Below are 14,185 nucleotides of genomic sequence, written 5' to 3' on the forward strand. Positions count from 1 at the left end.
ACATGATGAAAGTACCGCATCACTACACTAAAACAATATCAGGATTCATATATTCATAATGACGGATAAGGATTTCAGCGGGAAATTTATTCTTTCATTTTATGAATTATGTTAGTTCATTTAGAGTTTTATTTTATATGTCAAATTATGATCTTCATGTCGAATGTATGGATACTAAAGATGATACAAGCAAATCATATCACCATGGTAACTAATAATAGTACTAATAATAGTAGTACTAATCATGGTAGTAATAATAATAATATGTATGATTTATTACTTAATTCTACTGAAAACTCTTTGAATAAGGGAACACATATTGATTTAATTAATCGTTTACCACGTTACACACAAATATCGTCATCTTCGTCGTCGTCGTCGCAGACGTCTTCATCATCGTCGGCGGTAACAACATTCTTAGGTTCAGAATTCATTCAACTTAGTTATCATTGTATAGTCTACGATGAAACACCAGCTCAGTATAACTTACTTGATGAAACGAATGGAAATACATGTCAGTTACTATCACCATCGTCACTATCGTCATCATCATCATTATTGAATACACAAATGATTAAAACAAAACACTTCGAGAAGTTATTCATCAATGTAAACATCATTACAACAGCTAATCCTATGGCAAAATATTTTAATATTAATCTCAGTAATTATACATTGTATACAAGTCAACATATTGATCGTGAAGAATTATGTAATCAAGCAATGATAATGACTATAACATCATCTATACCAGATTCATTAAGAACATGTTGTATAAATCGTCGAAAAGAATGTATTTTCCCATTGAATATACTTGTACAAACAAGAATTGGTAGAGATGATGATGCTGCTACTACTAATACAGTTAGTAGTAGTAGTGATAGTAGCACCATTTCTAAATATCTATTCGATAAAAGAATTAATCATGAATCATCCTTTACTAGTGATACTGCAACCTCTGATATCAGTAGTACAGGTATAAGTAGTAGTTCACGTTCAAAATTTTTTACAATTCATATAAAACTAATTGATATAAATGATAATGCACCAAAATTTCCAAATCCTCAATATACAATTCATGTTTCAGAAGGAATACATGTTGGATCTAGGTTACCATTACCATTAGCAGAAGATTTGGATTGTATAGATTATAATATTATACGGTGAGTCTGATTGTAACATTCAGTAGCATAGATGTATATACATTGTTGTACATGTATCATGTTTCAATGGTTGACATTTGTATAGTCAAATTGAATGGCACTCTATTTATTATTGAATTACTTACCTACTTACTTACTTACTTACTTACGCCTGTTACTCCCAATGGAGCATAGGACGCCGACCAGCATTCTCCAACCCACTCTGTCCTCCACCTTCCTTTCTAGTTCTATCCATTTTTTGCTCATTCTTCTCATGTCTGTCTCCATCTCTCGGCGTAATATGTTCTTTGGTCTTCCTCTTCTCCTTTGGCCTTCACGATTCCATGTGAGGGCTTGTCTTGTGACGCAGTTGGGTGATTTCCTCAATGTGTGTCCTATCCACTTCCAGCGCTTCTTTCTGATTTCTTCCTCCTCTGGATGGAATCTGGTTTGTTGTCTCCCACAGTAATTTGTTGCTGATAGTTTCTGGCCATCGGAGCCGAAGTATCTTGTGTAGACAACTGTTAATAAACACCTGTATCTTCTGGATGATGATGGCTTTCGTAGTTCTTCAGGTTTCCGCTCCATACAGTAGAACTGTCTTGACATTTGTATTGGAAATTCTAACCTTGGTGTTGGTTGAATTGGTCAATTTTATTTTATTGGAAAAGATGAATTTTTGGTGTTTAGATCTGTTCATACATGATCATGTCATGGATCGAAACCAGATCGTTAAGGACTCACAATGAAGTTGTTAATTTTAGACTACTTACTTTTCAAGTGTAGACTATTAAGGTTTAATTAAGTAAGAAACCATACAGTTGTTACCAGGACAGAATGAGTTGGAGAATGCTGGTCGGCGGCCTATACTCGATTGGGAATAACAGTCGTAAAAAAGTAAGTAAGTATACAATTGTTAAGTATTTCATAGTTGATTCCTTGAGTTCAATGTGTGAAAAGAAGTGCTTTCATCCCGTTATGATCTATTTTTATTAGTATATGTATGAAGGGTACCGATACTGAGAGCATTAACATTTGGATGCCGGCTAATCCAGCTGATAAATCACAAATAAGACGAAGAAGCATTTCCTAGATTCTTCTCTTCATCACACTTCATCTTATCTTAGTAGATTATTTCTGTTGAAATTGTGAACTTATGAGTTAGATGACTTCAGTATGAAACTTCGACTGGCTTTCTAAACTTACCTCAGAGTACTCAATTTTAAATAATCATCAAACTGAACTGTTTATTTTGTCCATCATGATGAAGACTAGCGAGTGAGAACACTAGTGGGACAATCGAATGTATTTAAGCACGACACCACAGACCATCTCACTAACATTTGGCAATCACACAGTAAACAGTTAATTTCCAAACTGCTCAACTTCATGGACCGGTTGAAGTTAGGCATTTACACCATGGATGCCGGCCAGCTCAGTGGTCTATTGGTTAAGGGCTCGAGATTGGTAGGTCCTGGGTTTGAATCTCGCGAGGCGGAATCGTGGATGCGCACTGCTGAGGAGTCCTATAATAAGACGAAACGGCCGTCCAGTGATTCCAGGTTCTCCATGGTGGTCTAGCTTCAATTGACCCATGATTTCAGCTATGAAAATACTAAATTCTCCACAAAATCCCGTTTGATAAATTTCCAAACTATCAATTAATTGTCTCACTTGAGACTGTTCCTTCTGCAAATATCAGTTCATAGTCTCTGATCTCACTGCTCATGCATTTTCATACCAATTGCGTTCCGTTCCGGTTCTTTCCTTATCGATCTCCTGCTGAAATATATTCTAAGACAGACCATCACCATATACTACTTATATGGATATAAGTAACCCATACTACAATAGTAATTATCAATGAAATCTCGAAATAGCATTTTGTCCCAGATAAGTTTCATTAGTTATTCAGAATCGCATCCAACTTTTCATACTTACATAATATAATTGAGCATAGTAACTAACTCTCCAAATGTCAATTTTTTAGAAGCCTAAGGTTGTTTCATTGTCTTAGATACTAATAAAAGTACCATATCAATGGAAATAAGTGATTTGTTAATGTTCACTTAATGGAGTTTTGTTCTCTGAGCTGGATGGTTTGATCGTGGAGCTTTCATTTCCCAATGGGAGATACGACCAAAACAAGGAAATAAACAATGTCAGATTTAAGTTCAACAACAACCAATTAACATCGAGGTGTACAGGACAAGCTGTGAACCACATGTGGAGAAATTCAAACACTTCACTTCTACCCGAAGTTTGTGCTGATGATGTCGTTCAGAAGGATGATGAAAGCTCCACATCCAAACCATTCAGCTCAGAGAACAAAACTACATGAAAATCATCCACCTGTGCTACAAATCTTCTCCACCATCTCAATGTTCACTTGTTGTTATTCAATAAAATTCTATTTAAATAATACAATTACTAGCTTAGAGACTGATTAATTATCATTATATATTTTATATAGTTGGGATCATGAATCAATAGAAGCTAGACCACCATAGAAAACCTGGAAGCACTGGACGTCCGTTTCGTCCTACTATGGGACTACTCAGCAGTGCGTATCCATGATCCCGCCTCCCGAGATTCGAACCCAGGACCTATCGGTCTCGCTGAGGAGTCCCACAATAGAACAAAATGGCCGTACAGTGCTTCTAGGTTTTCCATGGTGGTCTAGCTTCAATTGATTCGTTATCTCAACTCTATTAAATTACTAAAATCTCCACAAACCCCCTTCTGATAATGATCATTATATGTGTCCATATCTATGTATCCATGTATATATTGTATGTACGTATATATTGTACGTATATATTGTATGTACGTATGTAAGTGACTTCATTCTTCTTATCAATTTGAGTATCAAACATAGAAACAAATAAATTTTCATTATTTCAAAGTTGATCAAAAATAACAATCAATAAACGGTGGTGATTTTATGAATTGGTTTGTATAGTTTCACTGATGAAACTCTTTTTCCTGAATAACATTTTCAAAAGTATCTATGTTTGGAAAAAATTATTAAACTATAAGTTGATAATGTTGCTTATCTTCATAGTTGAAATCATGAGTCAATTGAAGCTAGACCACCAAGGAAAACCTGGAAGCACTGCTTGAAGGCCGTTTCGTCCTATTATGGGACTTCTCAACAGTGCGCATCCACGATCCCGCTTAATGAGATTCGAACCCAGGACCCACCGGTCTCGAGTCAGAGCATTTAACCGATAGACCACTGAGTTGGCATACATGGTGTTAATGTCTAACTTCAACCAATCCACGAAGTTGAGCAGCCGTTCGGCGAGACTAAACTACATGGACGACCTTTGAACGAATCTCAAATGACCTTGAGAAATATTAGCCAATCAGAAGACAGTTAGTATACAGTAAATATATATCATACAAAACTCAAAAATTAAAGGGGATACTGTTCTTTTACATGACTCAAAAACTTATCAAGGTTAGATATAGGTTCAGGAGTTCTAAAATCATAGTGCATCCGGTACAGGAACTCATCCACGTGGCTCCATAGTAGTCGACCTCTGGAACCATGATAAGGTCTCAAAAATTCTTTCAGCCTCGACCACATAGCTTCAATGTTGTTGGTATGTTGGTATGGTTTTGGGTTTTATGGTTAGAGTTAAGGTTTAGGGTTATGGTTTAGGGTTAAGGATGAGACTATAAATTATGGACGACCTTTGAGCGACGCTAGGGTGACTCTGAGAGTGTCAACATAATAACTAAGACTAAATAAGGTTATAAACCTGTGTGAAGAATTCAAATTATGATTTACAGCTCATGGTTAAGGTTAGGAATTATACTTAGGGTTTTCATCACGAACTGACATCAGCTATAATGCCAAAACTATATTTATACAAATTGATTGGCTCGTCCATGTAGTTTAGTCTCGCCCAACCGTTCACTAATTGTCTTCATTGTTTTAATACTCACAACAGACGTGGTTTGAACTCCACTGGTCACTAAATCTCCACAAAAAAACCACTTCTGATAATAATATTGCTTATATCTGTCGATATAGGTAGTATATAACACTAATCAGAAATGAAGTGCCTATCAAAATAAGGTTGAAAAGGTTTGATTGGAGAAAACAGATAGGGAAACCTAAAGGAATTGCGAATTAAAAGAATCATGAAGGATATAAAGGACAATTGATGAAAGATTTGCATAGGTTTCACATTTTACGAATCAATTCTGTAATTTTGCATCAAACAATAAATTGGTATTCTCCATCAGAGTATTCGTTCATTACATTACATTACTTACTAACTCCTGTTACCCCTCGTGGAGGAGCATAGGTTGCCCACCAGCTGGTTCACCCCAACTCTGTCCTGGGCAATCTTTTTCAGTTCTTTCCAGTTGTTATTCATCCTTTTCATATCTACTTCAATCTTCTGGCTTAAGGTGTTCTTTGGCCTTCCTCTTTTCCGCTTCCCTTCCGGATTCCAAAATAGCGATTACCTCGTGATGTAGTTTGGTGATTCCCTTAATGTATATCCTATCCACTTCCAACGCTAACCACAAAAAATAATTCAAACCGTTCATTACATATACATCACTTATTTAGTATATATATAGAGAATTATTTAACTGGTGATTATAATAAACCAATTGATTTGACAAAACTTGACATAACTGACATTAAACCGATTAGACCGATAATTTACGCATAAAATGCAACATATACAATTTCAAAGAGATGGATGAAGGTTACTAAGATGAATACTCATTCTTTCACTTCTGCTTATCATTGAGTTTAACGGTAACATTTTTGTACTGATTAAATGAAGAACAATGGGTTATTTCCATAGTTGAAATCATGAATCAATTGAAGTTAGTCCACCATGGACGACCGTTTCGTCCCATTATGGGGCTCCTCAACAGTACGCACCCACGATCCCGCATCACGAGATTCGAATTCAGGACCTACCAGTCTTGCGCCAGAGCACTTACCCGGTGGGCCACTGAGCCGAAGTTATTTGTTGATTATTTCAAAATACATATACTGTATTCATTTTAAGTTCAGTGTCTAACAAATGATATTCTAAAGAACAATGAACGTTGGTTTGTCTTATTGTGATGTGTGCTACTTATACGGACAAATATAAGTAGCATGTGCAGGAATTGGAAGTAAAGTCCTAAGCTGACAGAAAAGAAAAAATCGAGGGAAAGAGAAAGAAGAAAAGAGAAGCAATCGTGGTAACAATAGGAATGATAGAACGATCGAGTTTGTAAAAGACAATTCAAGGTAGATGCTTAAATGATGTATTCAATGAATGGCTTTCATATTTTATAAATTCAGTATGTGATTTTGTATAATAGAATAAGTTGATTGATTCTATCCAAGTTTTGAGGATTTAAATTTTCATGTTCTATACTGTAACAGCTATAGCAACTATCTTATTATCAATTTCGATTATGGGTAATTCTGCTTAAGCCCCTTTATTAACTTACTTGACCACATTGCCATTTGGATAGTAACAACTCACAAATATCTTTTTACTGTTATGATCACTAGAGCAGATGACAGACTCTAGCCAAAATGTTGATTGCTTAAATATCATTCGACGACTCATCCTCCTCCCCATATATGTATGCACTCAAATTCTGTTATTAGCTTTTGCTTTGTTTTGTTGCTCCCTTATACAACTTGAACATAAATATTGATTAACGCTTGACTAAAGTGAGTTGGCTTACGTGTCATCTCTAATATGCGTTGTTTTTGCTTTGATCGCTGATACTTATTCATGTACTTGTAGCTTTGTGGCCTGCGTTTTTTGGATAATAAACTGTAGGGGTAACATCTCTTTACCTTCTGATTTCATGCACCGTTGAGATTTGTATTATAACGGTTATCACAGTGAAAAATTAGCGAAGCACTGCACTACACACTGAATGAAATTATAATCAAGTTAAGCAAAGATGGATAGTGGCTAGCAGTGGAATCCAAGAGGCGCGTTTCGTCCTATTTCGTCGTATTCAAACAAACGATACCAAGTGAATTTAAACTTTACCTCATCGCACAAGCAAGTTGGCTATCAGAACTCAGTAGCTGAGTGGATAACGCGATCGCATTTGAAGCGAAAGGTATTCGGTTCGAGTCCCAGAGTGAACATCAACTCTGAGATGCAGGCACATCCAGATGACGAGTCGCAAATTCCACTGCTAACCACTATCCATCTTTGCTTATAATGCTTGTAAAATAAGACTATATCATGACTGACGAGTTGCAGTCCTAAACATCCATAGGAAAATTCAAACAAACAATACTAAGTGAATAATCAAGATACTTTAAATGAAATCTAGTCTTTTTAATGCCTGTCAATAAGTTTATTCACTTCAAACTGATCCTAATAGGTTTCCTATACTAATACTATCTTCTTAAAGCATAATTGATTACATAATATAATATAATAATCATCCCCCTAAAGGAATTAAGCAATATAGTGTGAAATCGGTTGCTTTGTGATATTAGAATTAGATAATTGATTCATTTTGGTTGTTTACTATAAATCACATGAACAATCTAAACAAAATTATATTTTAAATAGAGATAGATTATGGTTAGTAGTGGAATTCAGGATTCGAGTTTCGTCCTATATGGGATTCGTCAGCTTGATACATCTGTTATGCAAAAAAAAAATCCTAATCTCATCACAAGTATGTATGAATGTGTATGTGAGTGTGTGTGTGTGTCATCTTGGCCAAATTAGTAAGAATTCATATACAAATTACTTATATTACCCTTTAATTTATTAAGTTAATTTAAGGCATCATATGACATGTCTAATCTACTTTATACGATATTAGTTGTTGTTGTTTTTTTCCCCAATAAATTAAATTAACAAGTAATCAGTAAGAGAAATGATCAGATAGGGGGTTTTGTGAAGATTTTAGTATTGTTATATCGTTGAAATCATGAATCGATTGAAGCTAGATCACCATGGAAAATGTGGAAGCACTGGATGGCCCACAGTAAGACGAAACAGCCATTCAGTGCAGTTTCAATTGACTCATGATCTCAACTAAATGAAAATGATCCTTCACTCTTCAATTTTATCCAGTACTGTAAAGTGAAATGTAGATAAGTGATGGTAATGATAATATGGAAGAGTAAACTATGATGTAACTTCATTGAATTGTGAAAAGAAAAAAACAACTCAGAAATGCAGGATCATAATTGTCGTAGAAATTTTATAGTTAGTCGTGTAATACGTATTGACTTCAATGGAATGATGATTGAGATTAAAGGAACATATGACATCAGTTTCATTACAGTAGTTTATAGTATGGTATGGGTTACTGATATCCACGTAAGTAGTATATAACGATGATCGTGTATTGAATGTATTTCAGTAGAAGATCGATAAGGAGAGAACAGGAACGGCAAGCAATTGGTACGAAAATGGATGAACAATTATAATCGGAGACTATGGATGGTCAAGATTGAGACAATTGATTGATAGTTTGCAAATTAACTGTTCCATATATGGTTCTCATATTTTAATGAGATATTCTGTATTGTTGAGGTAAAATACATTCAATGGTCCCACTCGTGTTCTAGTTCCCTATAATAGTATTGTTTAACCATCATCTATTACCATTAGAAATTTAAGTTTTATGATGGATATGAATGAAGTTTACTGGTCATGAGTTCACACTAGAATCATAATCATTCTTATCATAGTTTTAAATAAATTGAAACTTATTTACACGCTTTTCTACTTGAGACTAGAATGCAATACCTATCTATAGCTTTCTTTACAAGAAAGGTAAGGTATTTTTTAACGAAATTATATGGATAGCCATTATGTGATCCATTTTAGTATATCTGTTTCACTACCGACACTGTCTTCAGTGAGTAAAAAAACCCTGTATCTGAGACTGGACTTTAAAGGTGAAATAGCGGGTGCTATTCTGACACTTCGACTGAACAGATTTGTCGAAAGTACGTTTCACGCCGTCAAGCTACACGTAATTTTCTCGACTAAGCCAGTACTTACACAACTAATCAAGGATAAGTTACCGAAGATGGGCTCTTCCGTGTGTTTACCGATTCAACTGCTCCTGTGGAGCTAGTTACATAGGCCGTACTCAGAGGGCTTTATCCTTGCGTATTCGTGAACATGTACCAGTATGGTTGGGAAAATGAGTCACCAAATCCATTAACAGCACCATCCTTTCTCGTTTGGTAGATAGTGAACATCATATCAAAATAGGGAAAGCTTTCTCTGTTTTTTTTATCAAGTTCCGAAAAATCTACCTCAAGGAGCTAGATTACGGTTACTCTACATAGCTGAAGCCATCTGGATCAATTCCAGAAAAACAAACTTATCTATCCAGAAAAGGTATATCCAGCCTCTATGTTTACCTTGGCCTACGCATGGATCACCGAATACCTAAACTAAATATTATAAACCTCTCCCTTTTTAATTGTGAAATGTTTTTAATCTTCCTACTAAATCATAAAAGTTGCATGTAATAATAATAAAGATGATCAGTGTAAATTGTGTTGTAGACATCTTTGAATTTAATAAGTTACATCATGAAGTTACTATAAGAGAAATCTTATACTAGGACTAAAACAGCTGTTCAATACTTCCTAGATGACATAGGTTACCTAAATGTGATTAATTTATGATGTAACGCATAACAATACTACTACTACTACTACTACTACCACCACTAGTAGTAATATTATTACTAATACTACTACTATCACCACCACCACTACCACTACTACTACTACCACCACTACTACTAGTAGTACCAATACTAATACTACTACTACTACTACCACTACCTCCACCACCACTACTACTGCCACTACTACTACTACTACCACCAATACTACTACTACTACTACTAATAATAATAATAATAATAATAATAGTAATAATAACCCTCTACCATTAACTCATGAATTTTCTAACCAATTTACAAATAAAATCAATAAATCTAGTCCCAAAACAGAAAAAAATTACTTCAAATAACACTTCGTTACTTTCTAATGAATTGAAAGAAAAGATTCCAAGTTCAATTTTATTTATAAATTAGCACACTAATGACCTCAATCTTTGTTTGTTTGTTTGTTTGTTTATTTCAAAATGTTTGACCCTAATATTGAAGTAACTAAAATGGTGGTTATATGATTGGTTATATGTATATGACTTTGTATAGTGTATTTACTTTTCGCTGTTCAATATATTTTTCCTGTAGTTTTCCGTCCGTCTATCGAAGAGATACTTACTTAGTTGCTCCTGTTACTCCCAATGGAGCATAGGCCACTGAACAGCATTCTCCAACCCACTCTGTCCTAGGCCTTTCTTTCTAGTTCTATCCAGTTTTTGTTTATCGAAGGCATACTGGATATAAGAATAAAATTTTCAGTTTAGAGTACACATTGAGCTCTAAATTCCACTTTGTTTGTTTCATTCATCTGGCAAGTTGAGATACACTACTATAGCGTTATCGTAGAAGACATATGTAGATTGTAGTGTAGACTGATATGTTAAGCCCATATACCATATTATAGGTTCAGGACAAGCCAATTTACCTACCCATCATGAATCACGTTTTCACCATGTTAGTTATTAACTTATTAACCCTGACTATTTTTGTATGATCGTGGGTGTGTATACACTTTTGATCTTATTCATCACAAGTCTGTAACTTATTCTTGTCTGACTATAAATATTGACTAACACTTGGCTTATCCCCATCTGCAATGCGTGTCATTTTTACTTCGCTCGCTGATATTTGCTCATGTGCTTATAACATTCTGGCCTGCGTCATTTGACAATAAAAACTGTAGTTGCCGATACTCTTTGTCTTCTGATTTTATGCATCGTGAAGATTTGTATAATAACGGTTATCAAGGTGAACGATTAGCGGAGCAGGGCGCTACATTGATAGTGTTAGATCAATACAACGAAAATTCCCAGTGAAAATTATACTGTTCTATTCAGTATGGACCCATTAAATGGACAAAACAAAAAAAGCTAGATATCTCAATTTTACCAAATAATGAAATAGAAAGTATGGTTACTCACACAATACAATAGTTCAATTTTACTAAAATATATTTGGGTTCGAATCTCGCTAGGCGGGATCACGCACTGCTGAGGATTTCAACAATAGGATGAAACGGCCGTCCACTGCTTCCAGATATTCCATGTTGGTCTAGCTTCCATTGACTCATAATTTCAACTAAATATAAAAAGTAAAAAAATGAAATATATTTTATTAAATAAAAATTATTTTTCATAGTTGGATGCCGGCTAACTGGTCTATCGGTTAAGTGCTCTGGCGCGAGACTGATAGGTTCTGGGTTCGAATCTCGTGAGTGCGGGATCGTGGATGCTCAATGCTGAGCAGTCCCACAATAGAACAAAATGGCCGTCCAGTGCTTCCAGGTTTTCCATGGTGGTCTAGCTTCAATTGACTCATGATTTCAGCTAGGAAAAATACTGAAATCTCCACAAAACCCCTTCTGAAATAAAAGTTATTCAATAAAATGAGTAGCATATTTGATGAGATTTCAGTAATATATATTCTGTTCTTTCATTCTTATGAAACATATATACATATTACAGGAAGTTCGTTCATTCATTCATTCATTTAACCTATCTCTTCCGAACAATGTAACATTTCCGTTTTTTTCTCTATAATAAAAAAAGAAACAATTCAATAACATACTACTTAAATACTACTATTGAATTACTGAAATACTCAAATGTAATAAAATACAATAATTGATTGACATTTATTTCTTTTTTAGTAAAAACAAAAAAACAAACAAAAAGAAATTTGTTTTTCATTATTGTTAATGGTTAACAGTTAGGAAGGTTGGCAATCAGTAATACTATTATAATAAATAGTAGTAATGTGACTAAGTAACTGAGTGGATAACTTGATGATGTTTGAAGTGAATGGTACTGGGTTCGAGTCCCAGAGTGAACATTAACTCAGATGCAGGTATATACAGCTGACGAGTTCCAAATAGGACGAAACGCGCGTCCTGGATTCCACTGCTAGCTATGATCCATCTTTGATTACAATGCTTGTGAAATAAGGCTATATGGAGGCAATACGCACAGTATGCACATATGCCATTAAGAGACTGACCAGTTGCAGTCCTAAACATCAATGAGAAGATTCAAACAAACAATACTAAGTGAATTTAAATAGTAGTAATAGTGCACTTAACTACAAAAATTTACACTGTCTACCATTAGTCATAGATAGCATATACTATAATTATTGAATTATTTGTGGAAATAACCGTCTGTAATCATTGAAATGGTTACAGAATGATGTGAAATCTATATTCACAGTTGAAATCATGAGTTAACCTAAGTTAAACATGGAAATACTGGACGGTTGTTTCACCCTAGTATGCGGCTCTTCAGAAGTGCATATTCAAGATCCTAAATGCTGCACTTGAACTTAGGACCGCCGGTTACAATTGTAGACACTTAACCTCGAAATCACTGAGCTGGCATGCATTGCTACTAGTTTTTCAATGACAGTCTAGCTTAAATCGACTCGTAAATTCAACTGTTATAATAATACAATCTCCACAGATCCACATAATAGCAAAATCTATTTATCATACGATTGATCAGTACTCATACAGAATAAGATTTGTCCCTTAATGTTAATTATTTGTTAGAAAATCAACAGGAATCTCTAACGGATCAAGGTTTCGTTTCAAGTTGATAAACATCATCAAAGAACAATGTGTTGCCCATCGACGGCTGTTCAGACCCTCATTACTAAGTGTTATTAACAGAGATGTAATTGTCAAGCTATCCAGGCTACTTATATTGATCGATCACTAATTAAGAAATAATATCAAAGATAGTTCACCTAATATCAAAATCATTACAGAGTGATTAATGGAATCCAAATATGATATTTATTACCTAATCAACAACCAATCAATTTATGCTCATCTGCTTTCTACTAATTTAGTAAATCACTGCATTGTGTTCTCAAAATCATGCACAATCAAACTGAGCACTATAATGTTACCTTATCAGCAGATTCACTTCAAATATTCGATAGAACATTATATTTAACTTATGCTATCATAGAGTAAATATAATTCATTCATATTGAGGGAGACAAAGATGATCTTAAAGTATCTATGCTCATAGTTGAAATAATGAGTCAGTTGTAGCTAGATCACCATGAAAATTCTGGAAGCACCAGATGGCAGTTCCGTCCTATTGCGGGAATCCTCAGCAGTGTGCATCCACGATCCCGCCTAGCGAGATTCGAATCCAGGCCTTCTCTATCTGACGCGCGTGAAACTAACGTCTAGACCACAGACACGGCATCCGATTGTGGTAATGTCTAACTTCAACCAATGCACGAAGTTTGGCAACCGTTCACCAACTGCCTTTAGTGAGTTGATATCTCACACCAGACGTGGTTGAACATCACTGGTCACTGCTTCTCACTAGAACTCCAGGAAACATCTTGGGTGCGTACTGCGGAGGAGTCCCACAATAGGACGAAATGGCCGTCCAGTGCTTCCAGGTTTTAGCTTCAGTTGACCAATGAATTCAACTTTGAAAATACTGAAATCTCCACAAAACCCCTTCTGAGTATCTATGCTCTTTATTGGTTAATGTATTTTTAAAATAGATGACGCCGCTTAAGTTTTGATTATGGAGAGATTTTACATTGTTCTAGGTCTTTCAAGACTATGATATCATGTTTTCTGTCAATAATATAGAGTATTTTCACTAAATAAGTTCATTCATTCATTCAAAAGTGATTTCTCATAGTTTTTAACGGTGTGAACAACATTGACATTGAGAAATGCACCTACTTACTAGAGTTAAATGAAGACTACAAATTAGTATAAGGAATTAGGATTAGGATTTATAGCTGGACATTAAAGTTAGAAGTTAGATACATTTATTGTTTTTTTATTACAAAATAACATAAAGTTTAATTATCAGAAGGGGTTTTGTGGAAATTTAGTATTTATCATAGTTGAAAGCGTGAGT

The 14,185-nt window shown here is 34.8% G+C and overlaps 1 protein-coding gene and 1 non-coding gene across 2 annotated transcripts; both read left to right on the plus strand.

Moving 5' to 3' along the window:
- Smp_151630 (putative protocadherin alpha) lies at positions 1–1,167 on the plus strand (the record flags this gene model as incomplete). The annotated part of the gene is made up of 1 exon (XM_018795151.1): positions 1–1,167. Exon 1 carries the CDS (start codon positions 109–111, stop codon positions 1,165–1,167), a length of 1,059 nt encoding a protein of 352 aa, XP_018649493.1. The 5' UTR covers positions 1–108.
- Positions 1,168–7,205: 6,038 nt separating this feature from the next.
- On the plus strand, positions 7,206–7,274 carry Smp_tRNA_00246_Pseudo_TTG.1.1. Its single transcript has one exon. It is a non-coding gene (tRNA).
- Positions 7,275–14,185: the final 6,911 nt, after the last annotated feature.

This window comes from Schistosoma mansoni, chromosome 1 (genome assembly GCF_000237925.1).
Source record: "Schistosoma mansoni strain Puerto Rico chromosome 1, complete genome".
Taxonomy (NCBI): Eukaryota; Metazoa; Platyhelminthes; class Trematoda; order Strigeidida; family Schistosomatidae; genus Schistosoma; species Schistosoma mansoni.